The sequence below is a fragment of the Brienomyrus brachyistius genome, unplaced genomic scaffold (genome assembly GCF_023856365.1).
Source record: "Brienomyrus brachyistius isolate T26 unplaced genomic scaffold, BBRACH_0.4 scaffold45, whole genome shotgun sequence".
Classification (NCBI taxonomy): Eukaryota; Metazoa; Chordata; class Actinopteri; order Osteoglossiformes; family Mormyridae; genus Brienomyrus; species Brienomyrus brachyistius.
Window position 1 is genome coordinate 1,538,920 of NW_026042320.1, and position 17,238 is coordinate 1,556,157.

The 17,238-nt window shown below is 47.1% G+C and overlaps 1 protein-coding gene, 1 long non-coding RNA gene and 1 pseudogene across 3 annotated transcripts in view; all 3 read left to right on the forward strand.

Moving 5' to 3' along the window:
- The window catches only part of LOC125723040 (cytohesin-1-like), a 458,952-nt pseudogene that overhangs the window by 215,045 nt on the left and 226,669 nt on the right, over positions 1-17,238 (forward strand).
- Positions 12,537-14,024, forward strand: LOC125723050 (piggyBac transposable element-derived protein 4-like). Its single transcript, XM_048999463.1, has one exon. It carries the CDS (start codon positions 12,692-12,694, stop codon positions 13,667-13,669), a length of 978 nt encoding a protein of 325 aa, XP_048855420.1. The 5' UTR covers positions 12,537-12,691; the 3' UTR covers positions 13,670-14,024.
- The window catches only part of LOC125723095 (uncharacterized), a 43,537-nt gene continuing 42,370 nt past the window's right edge, over positions 16,072-17,238 (forward strand). For both annotated transcript variants that reach the window (XR_007386741.1, XR_007386740.1), the window contains exon 1: positions 16,072-16,377. This is a non-coding gene — a long non-coding RNA (uncharacterized LOC125723095). The remainder of the gene's footprint in view (positions 16,378-17,238) is intronic.

Sequence of the window (17,238 nt, forward strand, 5' to 3'; positions counted from 1 at the left end):
ACTCCCTCGCAGTCCTTCCTCCACAGCCTGCCGCAGCAATGCACTCACTTCCCTGTATCCATCTAGACAACTTGCCGTTCCTTTCTGCTCCCTGCCTGCTTCCTCCGTCTGTGTCACCTCACCTTTGAATTCTACCTTCCCCTCTATTACTGGAAACTGACCCTTGTATGAAGGAGGTGGGGCTTCCACTAACAGGTACTGACTTTGATAAGACGGTGGCCATATTTCTTCCTGCCTCATCTCTTCTTTCTCACTTAATGCCTTTCTCATCGCTTTCTGGTCCCTTCTCCAGGTCTCTCCCTTTACTTTAAACAACCTCAGAACTTCCAGTTCCTTACACCTTTTCTTTTTACGCCTTTCTGTGTTCTTATTAGCCTTATGATACTTTATCAGAGTCTCCATCTCCTCACACACAGCTACACCCCATGTGCCCCCTTTAGGCCACTTAGTTACCAGAGCCTTTGTTCTATTCTCCCACTTTTTACACATCTTTTCTATCTTTGTTTTAGGCAGGGGGTGCTCCCTCCCCAGCTGCTGTACTGGTGTGTCTGCTGCCTTTACTGGGCCCTTCATTTTACTGCTTTCCTCCACTCTACTGTCACTTGGGCTGTTTTCCTGTCTGGTATAAAAATGACCAAATTTCCTCACAGCCAACCCGTGTTCTATTCTTTTCCTTTCTTTTCCTTAATAAGAATTCGCTCCCTGACTGAACCTACTTCACCTTAAAGTGTCACTGACTCTAAATTATTTTCTACTTACTCCTAACGTTGCACCCAATTATCTACGGGCACACATATACCAAAGCTTCCCTTGTGCTAGATCCTCAAAAACTTCCCTTCTCTCTTTTTTATCAGCCTGATTTACGTTTGTCTGTCCACCGTGCACACGAGCCTCCTCACACTTTCTCTGTTAAACTCCCTAATTCCATGGAAAGTCACAAAACCCCTTGTCTATGACCTGTTGTTCTCTCACAAAGATGTGCTTTAATACCCTTTATCTCTAAACTTAGTCTCTATAGTCCATAGAATCTTCTAATCACATTTTATTCAAAAACATTATTTTATGATTTGTCAAAATTCTAAACTCACCTACCCGCACTTCCACTACTATAAATGATTTTCTATAGAAATGCACAAATGCTCTATCCAGTCCCCCTGCTAGATTGATCCCTTTTTTAATTTTAGTGTTTTTACCTCTGGGGTGCTTATTTCTGCTTTATGCACCTTAACACTCAACTTATCTGTCAAAAATATATGTGCTTTTCCTCTGGTTCAACCCAAAATTGCATACAGTATATGACCATTTTCCCCACTTCTACATAACAAAACCAGTCTGATCCAGCAGACCTTTAAAATCCCCACAACTTCTAATACTTAGGCTCTCTCTGGCCTTATTACTTTACCAATATTTTATTTGCAACACAACATTGTCACGATCGGGTACGGGTGAAGCGGCGATCGTGCGGGCAAGCAGGCAAGCAGGAAGCAGGAAGCAGGAATACGGGGCAAAACGGGAGTTTAATACGAGGACAGGGACCGGGAAACAGCTCACGCTTACGAACATCAGACATTAATGACAGACAAAGCAAACTGGGGAGACCAGGACTTAAATACACAGAACAAGGCAGCAGGAAACAAGACACGACTGGGCAGGATCAGGAAATCACACGTGGGTAATTAGGGGGCGTGGCACACACGAGGAGCGGACGAGCCGGGCATGACAGAACCCCCCCCCAAAGGCGCGCTACTCCGGGCGCGCCAAGGAAGGGGGCGACGGACGGGACGAGGCAGAACAGGACCTGGAAAACAAGAACAGAATCAACGCAGGACCGGGAACAAGACAGAGGCACAAAACACAGCCAGGGACAAGACAAAGGACAAAACCCGACAGAGGGCCGGGAAAGCAGACAGACAGACAAGAAAGGGCGAAGCAGAGGGCACAGGCGGGACACATGGGCCAGGAGTGAACGGAGGGAACACAGGAGGACGAGGAGCAGAGACGGGAGGAACAAAGCAAGGGGGAGCAAAAAACGAAGGGGCAGAGACAGGCGGGACAAAGGCAGGGGCGAAGGGAGACAAGGAGGAGGAAGGAAGGGGAGCCCGAGGGAGCCCCAGCGGGCGACGGGAGGCAGCCGGAGGGGCCGCAGGCGGCCGGAGCCGGAGGGGACCGAGAAGGGGCAGAGGAGACAGGGCGAGGGACCCGCGGAGGGGCCAGGGAGGGAGCAGGAGGGAGCACCGGGGAAGGGGACGAGGGAGCAGGAGGGGCCCACGGCGAAGGCCCGGAGGAGGGGGGAGCCGCAGCAGGCGGCGACGTCCGGTGGAGGGCCGGAGGTAGGGGCCCCGCAGGCGACCGAGGAGCCGCCGTCGGAGAACCCCCAGGCGACCGACCAGGACCCGGAGAGGGGAGCGAGGCAGGGCGACGAGGCACCGGAGAGGGACCCGCAGGCGACAGCCGACCCGGAGGGCCAGGACCCGCAGGCGCCAACCGAGCCCCAGCGCAGGCGAGGCAGGGCGAGCCAGGGGGCAGGGCGGGCGGGACCCCAGCCCTGCGTCTGTGTCCCCTCCCTTTACGGGACACAGACATGACCCCAGGATGGGGTCGAGTTCGCCGGGGTGAGAGAGACAAAGTCACTGGAGGAGAAGGGACAGGAGCTGGAGCTGCTGCAGGCGGAGGGGGCGCCTCTGGAGCGCGGTCAGGGACTGGAGCGCGGTCAGGGACTGGAACGCGGTCAGGGACTGGAACGCGGTCAGCTGGCCCGGGAGCCGCTGGAGCGCGGTCAGGACTTGGAGCGCGGTCAGGAGGCGCCTGCCCTGGAGCTGCAGCGGGTGGCTGCAGTGGGGGCGCCTGCCCGGGAGCTGCAGCAGGCGGCTGCAGAGGGGGCGCCTCTGCAGGAACTGGAGCGCGGTCAGGAACTGGAGCGCGGTCAGGAACTGGAGCGCGGTCAGGAACTGGAGCGCGGTCAGGAACTGGAGGTGGCTGCAGTGGGGGCGCCGGCCCGGGAGCTGCAGCAGGCGACTGCAGTGGGGGCGCCTGCCCGGGAGCTGCAGCACGGTCAGGAACTGGAGGTGGCTGCAGTGGGGGCGCCGGCCCGGGAGCTGCAGCAGGCGGCTACAGAGGGGGCGCCTGCCCTGGAGCTGCAGCAGGTGGCTGCAGTGGGGGCGCCTGCCCGGGAGCTGCAGCAGGTGGCTGCAGTGGGGGCGCCTGCCCGGGAGCTGCAGCAGGCGGCTGCAGAGGGGGTGCCTCTGCAGGAACTGGAGCGCGGTCAGGAACTGGAGCGTGGTCAGGAACTGGAGGTGGCTGCAGTGGGGGCGCCGGCCCGGGAGCTGCAGCAGGCGGCTGCAGAGGGGGCGCCTGCCCTGGAGCTGCAGGTGGCTGCAGTGGGGGCGCCTGCCCTGGAGCTGCAGCAGGTGGCTGCAGTGGGGGCGCCTGCCCGGGAGCTGCAGCAGGCGGCTGCAGAGGGGGTGCCTCTGCAGGAACTGGAGCGCGGTCAGGAACTGGAGCGCGGTCAGGAACTGGAGCGCGGTCAGGAACTGGAGCGCGGTCAGGAACAGGAGCGTGGTCAGGAACAGGAGCTGGATGCAGTGGGGGCGCCGGCCCGGGAGCTGCAGCAGGCGGCTGCAGAGGGGGCGCCGGCCCGGGAGCTGCAGCAGGCGGCTGCGGAGGGGGCGCCTGCCCGGGAGCTGCAGCAGGCGGCTGCGGAGGGGGCGCCTGCCCGGGAGCTGCAGGCTGCTGCAGTGGGGGCGCCTGCCCTGGAGCTGCAGGCTGCTGCAGTGGGGGCGCCTGCCCTGGAGCTGCAGGCGGAGGGGGCGCTTCCGGAGCTCTCCGGAGCTTGATCAGCCTCCGGAGGTCTTCAGCCATCCTCTCCAGATCTAAATACGGGGATTCTGGAGTGAAAGAGGCGAAATCCTGCCCCAGTTGCACTGCGAGCTTTTCCCCCTCCGGAGGGCCCTGTGGGGCCGGTTCTCCCATCACCCTCCAATACAGTCCCTGGAGGGTGAAGTACCTGTCAGCGAGGGCCGCGGGCGAAACGGGCGTGGCCCCTTTAAGAGGGCGGGGAACCTGCGGGATGGCGTCCCTCACTGCTCTGGCCCCCCCATTGGCCAGCCCCTCGGGCCGGTTATCGCTCCGCTTGGGGGGCGATAGCTGTTCCGCAGGGAGGGGCTCTGGGTCCGGGAAGACGAAGGGCTCGTCCTCTTCATCCTCGCTCGGAGCCCAGAGCCTCGCCAGGGAGCAGGGTCCCAGACCGTACGGTCCCAGGTCGGGACCCAGGACGAGCTCCTCCTCCTGAGGGAGCCAGGGGCTGGAGAGCGAGCAGGCGCCCAGACTGATCGGCTCTTCTGGGAGCTTCTTCCTCCTTCTCCGCTTCTTCTTTGGGTCTGTCATTCTGTCACGATCGGGTACGGGTGAAGCGGCGATCGTGCGGGCAAGCAGGCAAGCAGGAAGCAGGAAGCAGGAATACGGGGCAAAACGGGAGTTTAATACGAGGACAGGGACCGGGAAACAGCTCACGCTTACGAACATCAGACATTAATGACAGACAAAGCAAACTGGGGAGACCAGGACTTAAATACACAGAACAAGGCAGCAGGAAACAAGACACGACTGGGCAGGATCAGGAAATCACACGTGGGTAATTAGGGGGCGTGGCACACACGAGGAGCGGACGAGCCGGGCATGACAAACATAACCTTTGCTTAAAACAATTCCTTTGCAACATAGCAATATCTTTGCATCATGACATAACAGCACTTTTCCCCCACAACTTAAAACACACGGGCCCCTCCCTTAGGGCAACCCAACCTTTACTTTATCAGAACAGGGAGACCCCCCTCTCTTAGGGCGATGTCTCCGACTCACACTAATCCAAGAACCTGCAGCACAAACACTGGCCCTCTCTCAGGGCAGTACCTTTAAATCAGTATGAAACCTTCAAGGCCTCTACGCCTCGAAACAGTATCCCAAGCCCTCAGGGTAAACAGTCCCCTTCTTCAAGGCGCTTATCTCTGAGGGAATATCCACACGTGACCCTTCCTTTAGGGATTTCTCTCACATCACACACACACTGGGCCCACTGGACACTGCACAAACAGCTCTCTTATCTTTAGTTCTTTTAATCGGTGAGTGCCCTTACCGGGAGGCACTGTCTGTCCCCGAGACACCTCCGTCTCCCTATTCTCCCTGATCCGTCTCCGTTCAATCAAGAAGGTGCTTCAAGCCTTAGAGCCTCAGTTTTCCCATTTACTGTAAGTACAAAGCCGTGTCTCCTATTCTGTGTTCTGAGTGCAATATGTTTAGCTATTCTTCTCCAGTCATTAGCGGGACTTATACTGTACATGTGAGAAGTGTCAGTTAGCCGCTAGGCTGACGGAGAAGATTGTAGTATTAGAGGGACGTATCCGGACATTACATAACATTCAGGAGAATGAGAGTTTTATCGATTCAGTGTTAGCGGCTCCGGATATGTCTGCGATAGCTGGTCAGTCTCCCCCTGCTTTGGCCTTCGCTGCAAGGCGAGTGGGTGATGACCCGGCGGCATAGTCGTAAGTCCAAACCAAACTTACACCGACACCATTCGCCTATTCGCGTTTCCAACAGGTTCTCCCCACTCAGTGAAACTCCCTCTGAGACACCTGTGGCACCTAGTGCTCTAGTAATTGGTGATTCTATTCTAAGAAACGTGAGAGTAGCGACTCCAGAGACCATAGTAAATTGTCTCCCTGGTGCCAGAGCGACCGACATCTCGGCAAAGTTAAAAGTGCTGGCTAAAAGTAAAAGTAAATACTCTCAGATTGTTATCCACGTCGGCACTAATGATGCCCGATTGAGGCAATCGGAGATCACTAAGGCAAATTTTAAAGAGGTGTGCAGCCTTCCGAAGAAGATGTGTGTGTCAGTAACATGCTCTGGCCCCATCCCTGCTAGGCGTGGTGATGAAATGTACAGCAGATTATCGTCACTACATCGCTGGCTGTCAGAATGGTGCCCGATAAATGGTGTAGGTTATATAGACAACTGGCGGATGTTCTGGGGTAGGCCTGGGCTTTTGAAGAGGGACGGTATTCACCCCTCGCGGGCTGGTGCCGACCTCCTGTCCAAAAGCATAGCTCATAGTCTCCAGGCAGATCGCTGACTAGCCAGAGCCAAGTCCAGGCGTCAGGCAAACCGGCATAACCGACCGCCTGCTAGTCGCTTAGAGTCGTCACCTAGGGTTCATTTTATTGGTGTCTGTTCCCTGTGTCTTTAATCATGGAAGATTATTCCACCGTAGAGTGTGCCATAATAACGTAATAAAAATCACAATGAATCCATTACTAGAAAACAGTTGTGATGCAATATTTAAACTTAAACTTGGACTTCAGAATATAAGATCACTGGTGTCACAATCGCTGGGTATACGGGTGATCGCACGGACAGGCAGACAGGCAAGGAGGAAGCAGGTAGCCGTAAGTCGGGGTAAACGGGGTTTATTCGGGGAATAAGGCTACGAGCAGAACAGAACATCGACGAACATCAATGACGGACCAAGAACTAAGGCAAGACACGGACTGAAATAGACAGGACTGGGTGAAAATAATCCGCCACAGCTGGGCTAGATCGGGGAAGCACACGTGGATAATCAGGGGGCGTGGCACACACGAGGATCGTACGAGCTGGGCGTGGCAACTGGCTCCTAAAGCACTATTAATAAATGAAATAATTACTGATTTTAGTCTTGGTGCCCTGTGCCTTACTGAGACCTGGCTTAAACCGGATGAATTCATGGCACTAAATGAATCTACTCCAGTGGAATACAGTTATAAGCATAACCCTCGACCAAATCGCAAAGGTGGTGGGGTTGCTGCAATTTTTCAGTCCAACTTAGGAGTGTCTGAGAAATGTGGTGTGAGTTTCAGCACATTTGAAACTCTTGTTCTTAGCCTTGCTGGCTCATCTCTTTGTAGTTCTGTTTGCTGATTTTTTAACAAACCTGGTGGTCAGTACTGATAAAGCCGTTATTGTGGGTGATTTTAACATTCATATGGAGAAACATAGTGATCCTTTAACAACAACGTTTTCTGCTATCCTAGACTCTGTAGGTGTATATCAGAATGTAGTCGGGCTACTCATGCCTGTAACCACACCCTGGATTTGATTCTTAGCCAAGCGGTCCTGGTGGATCACATATCTATTATACCTCAGAATCCTCTGCTTTCAGATCATTACTTGTTCACATTTGAAATCCAGTATAGCCTCCTGTTGACCACCACTCCAAAGTATAGAATCAGACGTTCTATTACCGCACTAACTACAACAACATTTATGAAACAACTTCCACAGTCCTTCAGCCTAACATCTGAAGCATCGTGTGAAAATGAACTTGAACGGGTAACTGCACATGGAGAAATCGCTTCGCAGCACCTAGATCTTGTAGCTCCACTTAAGAAGATAAAGCATAGAGATAAGAAACCTGCCCCCTGGTGCTCAGATCATACGCGTAACTTAAACAGGCTTCACACAAGCTAGAGTGCAAATGGGGCTCAACTAAACTAGAAGTTTTCAGATCTGCCTGGAAAGAGCCTCTCTAAGTACAGACAAGCACTAGTGACTGCTCGGTCTGTGTATCTCTCCAGATTAATAGACATGAACAAAACCAATCCTAAATTCCTATTTGGCTAGGATAACACACACTGAAAAAAAGAACTTTGTGGTGTAGTAAAATTTATTAAATTAACTGTTTAACTTCTACATTGTAAAATTAAGATTCAGTGGGATCAAGAATTTCTGAAGTAAAATTTTGAATATTTACACATTTTATTCACTTAGTAAGTGAACTGTATGCAAATAATAAGCTTTATTATATATTTTTTCGTACTGTTTACTTATTTAATTGTCACTGTAAATAAACACAGAAATACTAAGTAAATTGTAATTTAAAAATTAATACCGCATTTGAATTGGCATATGCGCACTTTTGACATCCAAATACGCATGCGTGGATTCAAACGCAGTATGCGTTTTAGATACCCGCGTTTTCATCACAAATTGAAGTTTGGTGTTCGAATCTGTTGGAAGAAGCAGCGTGCCTGGACTATCCCCTGCTTAAGTTATTACCGTTTATTTTAGAATAATAATTGTGCCCGTGTGCATTTTGATAGTCCGGTAATTTAGCTCGTGATGGTTTTAATATGTGCTGCTAAACATACTGTAATTGCTAGGCTGGTGTATGCCGACTATTAAACACAGTGCGGCCGTTCATGCTTTTGTTAAAACCAATCGGTGCAGCGAGTTGGTCTAACAGTTGGACATAACCTATGCATAAAGTCAACGTTTTAAAACCACGTCGTACTGTAAAGATAGCAGTGCAGTCCATCCTGCCGTTATGAATGGCGTCATGAAAATAATTTTCTTTAAATATCCAGCGTGTGGGATTTAAGGGGATTTATCAGAAAACGAATCTAAATTTCATAATTAGAATATACCGTACTGTACAATAACTTGGAATTAAGAATCGTGTGTCTTTTTTAAGTTTAGAATGAGCCTTTCATATCCTCATAACGAGCGAGTCCTGTTATACAAAGTCCACCATGTTCCTACAGCAGTATAAAACAACTATTGATGGGTTTAAATGAAATGTCTAAGTAAAATTTATTTTGCTAACCTAATATGCCACCTAAAGCACAACTATTTACAGTATACAATTTTCTACTCAGTATTTACTTTATTTTGCTGCTTTTGATATTACATTTAACTTAATTGAGCAGTCAACCAAATGGAAAGCCCCTAATGCAAGTCAAATCAGTCACTTTTATTACTCAATAAGTGTTTTTTTTTTTTAATAAATGTTATTAAAATAAAGCATATGGTTTTATCAACAGGAACCAGAACAGCACAGCAGCGGGTTGTTATTGTGTCAAGCCAGGATAGGCTGCAGGATAAGCCAGTGGTGTGTAATTTGATTTGTCCAACGTTCAACATTAGCTTCATATAGGTACGTATGAATCTATATGTAGATTTGCAGAATATTGTATCGCTTATGTGTTTCCTTATTCTTAACTGCATAACATAGCATATAATTGTGGTTAAATGTTTTGTGGTTTTAATATCACAAATTGTTTTTCATTTACATGGTGGCCCTACTCATTGGACAGGACAGTTGAGGTCTAGGGAGGACGGGTTTCTAGGCAGGTGTCCTCAGGGAAAAGCAGTAGGCCTCATATTAAAATGATATGGCCATGCAAAAACTGCAATTTTAGGACATCAAAGTGTTTAGAGCTATTAAGGCATTATACATTGGAACATTTACATGCTGGTCAGGGCGGGCACTACCCTGTTTGTACACAGACTGTCCTTGTTCATTTAAAAGTTGGGGTGCACTTTGCACCCATTTGTCTAGAGATCATACAGACTGAACAGACAGGGCAGATTGTTTCCTTTTCATGTCATGTATGTAATTCGTGTAGTTTTCACACAGAGGCGCAATATTTTGAACATCTTGGAGCTTATCTGAAAAAGTATGAAACTGTTCATTGTGTTTTTAAAGATTGTGACTACAGTACTAATGTATATTCAACTTTTGCAGGGTTAACGATCTTCCACCACATCCAAGTGGTGAAACTAATGACACATTGGAAATGGAGAGACAGGAGCTTCTTAACGAGGTAAAGAACAACCGTAGGGTGATTCAACAAAAAATGGCCAAAACATTCTCCTATCGAAGGCTTGAGGTTGTGAATGGCAGTCCAGGAGCCGATGACTGCAAAGAGAGATGGCCTGCTATTTTTGTGAAGCTGAGGTAAATACATTTTTAAATCCTTAAAGTTGTGTAGGCCAGTAACAATTTTAGAATGATATATTATGAACTAGGGGTGGCATGGTGGTGCAGTGGTTAGCTCTGTTGCCTTACACCTCTGGGACCCGGGTTCGAGTCTCCGCCTGGGTTATATGTGTGTGGAGTTTGCATGTTCTTCCCATGTCGTCGTGGGGTTTCCTCTGGGTACTCCGGTTTCCCCCCATAGTCCAAAAACATGCTAATTGGAGTTGCTAAAATTGCTTGTAGGTGTGCATGTGTGCGTGAATGGTGTGTGAGTGTGCCCTGCGATGGGCTGGCCCCTCATCCTGGGTTGTTCTCTGCCTTGTGCCCATTGCTTCCAGGATAGGCTCCGGACCCCCCGCGACCCAGTAGGATAAGTGGTTTGGAAAATGGATAGATGGATATTATGAACTACCGTTATATAATATATACTGGAAATGTACTTGTTTCCCAGTTACAACTGTAGACCAAATTACTCTTTTTAAGCTGAGCATCATATGTGCACCTTTATGTAGAATTTACCCTTCCTTTACTTCGCATCAGACTATTTGGCCTGGTTCCTAATGTGTGTGTGAGAGAGAAAGTGATGAGTGTGTATTTGACCTGGTTCTTAATTTTGTACTTTTGAATCTTTTGTCAATTCAGGTCAAGGAGGAATTTAGAAGAATAACAACAGTTTCCCTGGAGCAGAGGTTCATGTTTAAACTTGACCACTACACACCAAAACTTACTGCCCTGATGAAGGCCAAGGGAGGTGTCATGGGGACCAAGCTGAGGCCCAACCTGGACAAACTGAGCCAGGTAAGTTTGTTCAAAATTTGGCTGTTTATATTTTTATGAACAGAGAAGAACCTGTTGTCTCTCTCTCAAACACACATGGAGCAAGAGCCATGTTTGAAAAGATGACGTGCAGGGGCAGAGAAGCTATAGAGCGCAAAGATTCATGCTTTATATGCGGTATGTCCACATGCATAGCACAAGCCCTTACACTCTGTAACTTTAGCTTTTCACATGCAGAAATCACTGCTCTTTGCACATGTCTGCTCTCAGTTGACTGTTCATTGCATGTAAATAGTTGTTTAGTGTTGACATCATAAATTGTTCACAGAACCAAAGACTTGAGGTCAGACCTGAAGCTGTTATCTGTAGCCTTGTAGACTCAATTCCTACAAAATTCTTCAAGGAAATTGCACCGCAGATCAGCACCACCCTGTTAAATGTGTTAAACTCTTCTCTTAGGCTTGGATATGTTCCAAAACCTTTTAAAATGGCAGTCATCAGACCCGTCCTAAAGAAACCAAATCTTGAACCTAGTGTTTTAGGAAACTATAGACCTATCTCAAATCTTCCCTTCATTTCAAAGATCATGGAAAAGGTGGTAGTTCGTCAGTTGTCCTCTTTCCTACAAAAAACTAATGCCAATGAATTATATCAGTCTGGCTTTAGACCAAACCATAGCACAGAAACTGCTCTAGTCAAAGTAATGAATGATTTACTTGTGGCTTCTGACCGTGGCTGTGTATCTGTGTAGCTGATATTGCTAGAACCCTTATGTTCAACTCAAATATCTGTGCAACTCGTAGACAATCTGAGTCCTGAGAACCCAATTTTAATAGTTTTATTAATATATATTTTTTTTAATTTGCGAATACAAACATTGTCGTCTTCACTGCAAAATATCATCCATTATGTGTAATGTAATGCATTTTTTTGACCACAGGATGTCGACAGAGACCATGGAAAGTCAGTGCGACACCTAGCGGTAATTACATTTTTTTTTTTCAGGCAATGTAAAAAAATTGTAAATATTTAAAATGTAACGACTTGTGCTTTTTTATGAATTTGGATCTCTTTAGAGCAAATATATTCAAGTGGCAACACTCTAACTGCGCAAGCCCCTCAATGTGCCTTATGCCTCCCGCTTCCCATTCATTTCAATGGGCTTTCCCGACATTTGGGCAATTGTTTGTTCCATTTGAAAAACAAAGAAGCGTGTTTATGCTGGAGCGAACCCTGAGGAGAGGGTTACTTGGAGTTCAAACATGGCAGGATGCAGTGCTCAAGAAGTCGTCGATTTTTTTACAGGTCTTGAAACCAGCAGCTCGGAGGAGGACAGTACACAGCCCAGCAGTATAACACATGAGGTGTGCGTCCAGGACGAGATCTTTGCGTCCCGCAATAGCGACATTTCCTGGACAAGCAGAGCAGAAGATCGTGCAGGAGGCAGACTGCCAGCACGACATATCCTGAGGACACCTCCAGGACCAACGAGGCTGTGCAGGGGACATTCTTTCTGCCTTCAAGGCATTCATGCCAAGACGAGTAGAAAGAATCATTGTCACTATGACAAACCTAGAAGGGAGAAAGCAGTTTTCCAGCAGCTGGGTGGAACTGACCTCCATAGAATTTTATGCCTTCCTCAGCGTCTGCATTCTCGCAGGCGTCTTCAAATGAAAAGGAGAGTCAATCGCTAGCCTTTGGGACTTGAACGTTGGGAGACCAATCTTCCCAGCGGTCATGAACAGGGTGCGGTTCGGGCAGCTGACATCGGCCCTCAGATTTGACGACAAAAGATCACGGCAAGCAAGACGGACGACGGACAGGCTTGCACCCATCAGAGACATCTGGGACCTGTGGTCAGCAAATCTCCCTGTCATGTATAATCTCGGCCACGACTTGACAATGGATGAGCGCCAGGTACCATTCAAAGGTACGTAAAATGCGTTATTACTGCTCTACAGTTATATACATTGTTATAAGTTTTTAGTTCAAATATAGATCTCATGTTCATTAGCAATGAATCGTAATGTATCATTTATTTTGACCAGTTACCTTGTTCATGATTTGTACCCGAGTAGTTACTAAATTACTTAGGAATTAGATTGTAATGGGTTACTAAAAATGTATACGTTGTATCCGATTGCTTCATATGACATCAAATTGGTATTCCCTAGATGCGTTCTTGCAGGACGCTGCTCCTTCAGGCAATATATGCCTCGCAAGCCCGGGAGGTACGGACTGAAACTCTGGGTGCTGTGCGACGCCAGGACAAGCTACTGCTGGCGAGTGAAGCTGTACATGGGGAAGCCTCCAGGGGAGGCACGGGAAGTCGACGTGGCGAAAAATGTGGTGCTGGAACTGTCTGAGGGGCTGAGGGGGCACAACATTACTTTTGATAATTTCTTTACCTCCTTCAGTCTGGGACAGGAGCTCCTCCAGCGTCACCTTACGATGGTAGGCACTGTGCGCCGAAATCGTCCAGAGCTGCCGCCTGCTCTGCTAACAACTAGGGGCAGGCGGCTACACTCCTCCGAATTTGCATTTTCCCAAAATACGACACTCGTGACTTACATCCCCAAAAACAACAAAAACATGCTTCTAATGAGCACGTTCCACAATAAGCCAAACATCACCCAACGGCAAGACAGAAAGCTGGAAATCATAATTGATTATAACAAAACTAAGAGGGGGGGGGGGGTTGACACCATGGATCAGCTAATTTCCAATTATTCATGCAAAAGGGAAACCGCTCGCTGGCCCCTTGCATTATTTTCTAACATTCTGGACATTTCGGCGCACGATGGCTACATCGTGTGGAAGGAGCTCAATCCCGGATGGAAGGCACGACTGAAACAGAGACGCAGGCTGTTCCTGCAGGAGCTGGGCGAAGCCCTAATCGGTCCCACTGTTCCGCAACAAATGCATCTTCCTCGAGGGTCCCATGCTGCTACAACGGTGAGAGCAATCAGGGACGCCCAGATCAGCCAGGCCCACCCCTCAGACGTCCAGTCCACCCAATCCCAACCCAGTGCAGTCCCACCTCCCCCGGAAGAGAAATCCAAAAGGAAGAGGGTGCAGCCTGTGCCATTATTCTACTGACCGTAAAGCGAACGCGCAGTGTTGCAAGTGTGGGGCACAAGTGTGCAAGGAGCATTATGACATTGTCTGTAAAAAATGCTAAATATAAACTGTAAATATAACTGTAAATAGTTTAGTTCTTTATTATTTATAGTGTATAGTGTAGTTGTTTGCCGCACTTGTTTGTGTTCTGTGTTCCCGTGTGTTCCTCTTTTCCCGTTTTACCAGCAGTTATCATCTCATCACTCGAATTTCCCACTTTTATGTAACCATACTTGTGTTCTGTGTTCCCGTTTTACCCACAATTGTGTGTTCTCTAGTTCTGTAATTGTTTTTTTGTTTTCTAAAATGTATTTCACAAGGTTCATGTCTTCTTATAAAGTTTCATCCCTTTAGTACTGGCTGGCCCATTGCCTTCATTATTGATTAGGATTCAGGTGAAGTGAATGCTGGGACCCAGATTGTGTGTAAACATTTTGCTTGTTTATTACAAATTCTGCTGTTTATTACTAGCTAGCATTTTTTCTAGCGTTCATACCTTTAGCCCATCCCTTTTGCACTGCCTGGCCATTTGGCCATTTGGAGCTGCAAATACAAAAAACACATGCAACTTCTACAACGTGCTGCAAATACAGAAAACATGCAACTTTTAAAACGCGCTGCAAGTAGCCACAACACAACCAAATGGAGCCAAAAGACAACAGAAGTGTTTGCGGAGGACGCTTTTTTACGCCGTACTCTTCGAAGGAACCACTGGAGATAATTTACAGGTCAAAGGTTCTCTTATACTGACTTAAAACAGAAGCTGTGTGGTAAATGGTAAAGGTGATGCGTATGACTGTAACTGCCGTAGTGTAAGCTAGAATTGCTAGTCAGGTTAATCATAAAACAGCAGCCAATGATTGATTACTCTGCATAGATTTTTCTTGAACAATGCAGTTTTCCCGATTAAAAGCAAAGTTTTGATATTTAAAACATTATTTTATACAGCCAAAGTAGACTTTGTGAGTTAAAGCAGCTTTCACTCTGTTTTATCAGATCATGTTTGCAGAATATCCCAACATTTTGTGGCTCCTTTCTACAAACCGCACATGCTATTGGTACGTTTAACTTAAATTTATTTTGCTTAGTCATATATACTTTTATATTATTTGCTCACCTTGATTAATTAAGGAGTTTAACACAATCCTTAAAACTCCAAAATAAAAGGCAAGTCATTCCATAGTTATCAAAAGTATCAGCATCCAAAGGTAAAATTAAATGTTTGGCTTGGGAAGTCCTGAAATTGTATTTTCTCAGATTTTAGTTAATGTATTAGCTTGATTTCTGTTAATCAGGCTACCCGCAGTCATGGAAAACCTGGAAAAGTTTTGGAATTTTGAAAAAAATTTCCAGGCCCTGAATAAGTTTTGGAATTCTTGGATAGAGAGAAAAAGTTTTGGAAAAATTTTGGAAACTAGCCTTGTTAATTTTTCTTCCCCGCTTCGTTCCGCAACGTGCTAACGGAAATGTACGAGTCCAAGTCAATAGTTAACTTGGATCTAACTACAATATTTAGACCCAAAATTTCAGGTACTAGATTTTAGATTTTATTTTGTCATTTTTCCTTATACAAATACTGTTCTATCTACTTCAGTCTTACAAACTTTTGGAAATTGGTTTTGGAAATTTTTCTTATGGTACTGGAAAAGTTTTGGAAAAGTCATGGAAATGTATTCTGCCAGGATTGGGGGAACCTGCTTAATGTATCAGCTTTATATCTGAGCATCAAGACTAATTACCCAGTTCAGGCTCATGCAGTCATTCGTCTCATTTCTCAGGTCAAGGACTTATGTCCGATGTACCCTCAGAAGATGAACTTATTAACAAGTATTTCAAAGATTACTTTCTGTAGATGAAATACCACTGAATATAATTGACTATCACTTTATCTTTGTCTTCCAGAGTCTTCGTGAAATAAAAACATGCATCTGTTTGGATCATGCTGGAGGGCCTGTTAATACATCTCTGCAGCTCACTCAAGGATGTTGCACTGGAAATCTAGACCATAAAGCTTACATTGAAGTGTATTTACATACTGGTACAGCAAACTTTATCAATAATTCTAACTTTATATTTTAATAACACATTATTCAATGCCCTTTTACCATAATTTTCATCCATCCATTTTCCAAACCGCTTATCCTATTGGGTCGCGGGGGGTCCGGAGCCAATCCCGGAAGCAATGGGCACGAGGCAGGGCCAGCCCATCGCAGGGCACATTCACACACCATTCACTCACACACGCACACCTACGGGCAATTTAGCAAGTACCCGGAGGAAACCCCACGACGACATGGGGAGAACATGCAAACTCCGCACACATGTGACGCAGGCGGAGACTCGAACCTGGGTCCCAGAGGTGTGAGACAACAGTGCTAACCACTGCACCACCTTAGGAATAATCCATCCAACCATTTTCCAAACCGCCTATCCTATTGGGTCGCGGGGCGTCCGGAGCTTATCCCGGAAGCAATGGGCATGAGGCAGGGAACAACCCAGGATGGGGGGCCAGCCCATCGCAGGGCACACTCACACACCTTTCACTCATACATGCACACCTATGGGCAATTTAGCAAGTCCAATTAGCCTCAGCATGTTTTTGGACTGTGGGGGGAAACCGGAGTACCCGGAGGAAACCCCACGACAACATGGGGAGAACATGCAAACTCCTCACACATGTGACCCAGGTGGAGACTCGAACCCGGGTCCCAGAGGTGTGAGGCAACAGTGCTAACCACTGCACCACCATACCACCACTCCTTAGGAATAATATGTCATATAATTATTATTAATGTTGTATGTAAGCCAGTATACCTTTACTGTTCTCTTTGCATTTTTGGTGGGTCGCTTATTGAAAAACGTCATGCGTTTCCTGTATTTGCAGTGCGTTTTAGAAGTTGCATGTGTTATCTGTATTTGCAGCGCGTTTTAGAAGTGGCATGCGTTTTCTGTATTTGCAGCACATTTTAGAAGTTGCATGTGTTTTCTGTATTTGCAGCGCGTTTTAGAAGTTGCCTGTGTTTTCTGTATTTGCAGCGCATTTTAGAAGTTGCATGTGTTTTTTTTGTATTTGCAGCGTATTTTTAACTTTCAAATGCAGCGCGTTTTAGAAGTTGCATGTGTTTTCTGTATTTGCAGCGCGTTTTAGAAGTTGCATGTGTTTTCTGTATTTGTAGCGAGTTTTAGAAGTTGCATGCGTTTTCTGTATTTGCAGCGCGTTTTAGAAGTTGCATGTGTTTGTTTTGTATTTGCAGCGCATTTTTAACTTTGAGTTGAGCGCTGAGCTTTCTCAGCCACCATAGTCTGGCCCCAAACACCAGAACTCAGAAATACAGTTTACTTTCTAATAATTATTCTAGCTCCAAGATCCATCTGTCAAGCATTATTATCCTAGTAAAAACATTCGCCAGATAAAATCAAGATCAGCCACTGAACACACAGCATATTTATACATACAGCCCCGTGTCACACTGTAATCTCTGAATACATGGACTGCAGCAATCAGCCACTGAACACAGCATATTTATACATACAGCCCCGTGTCACAC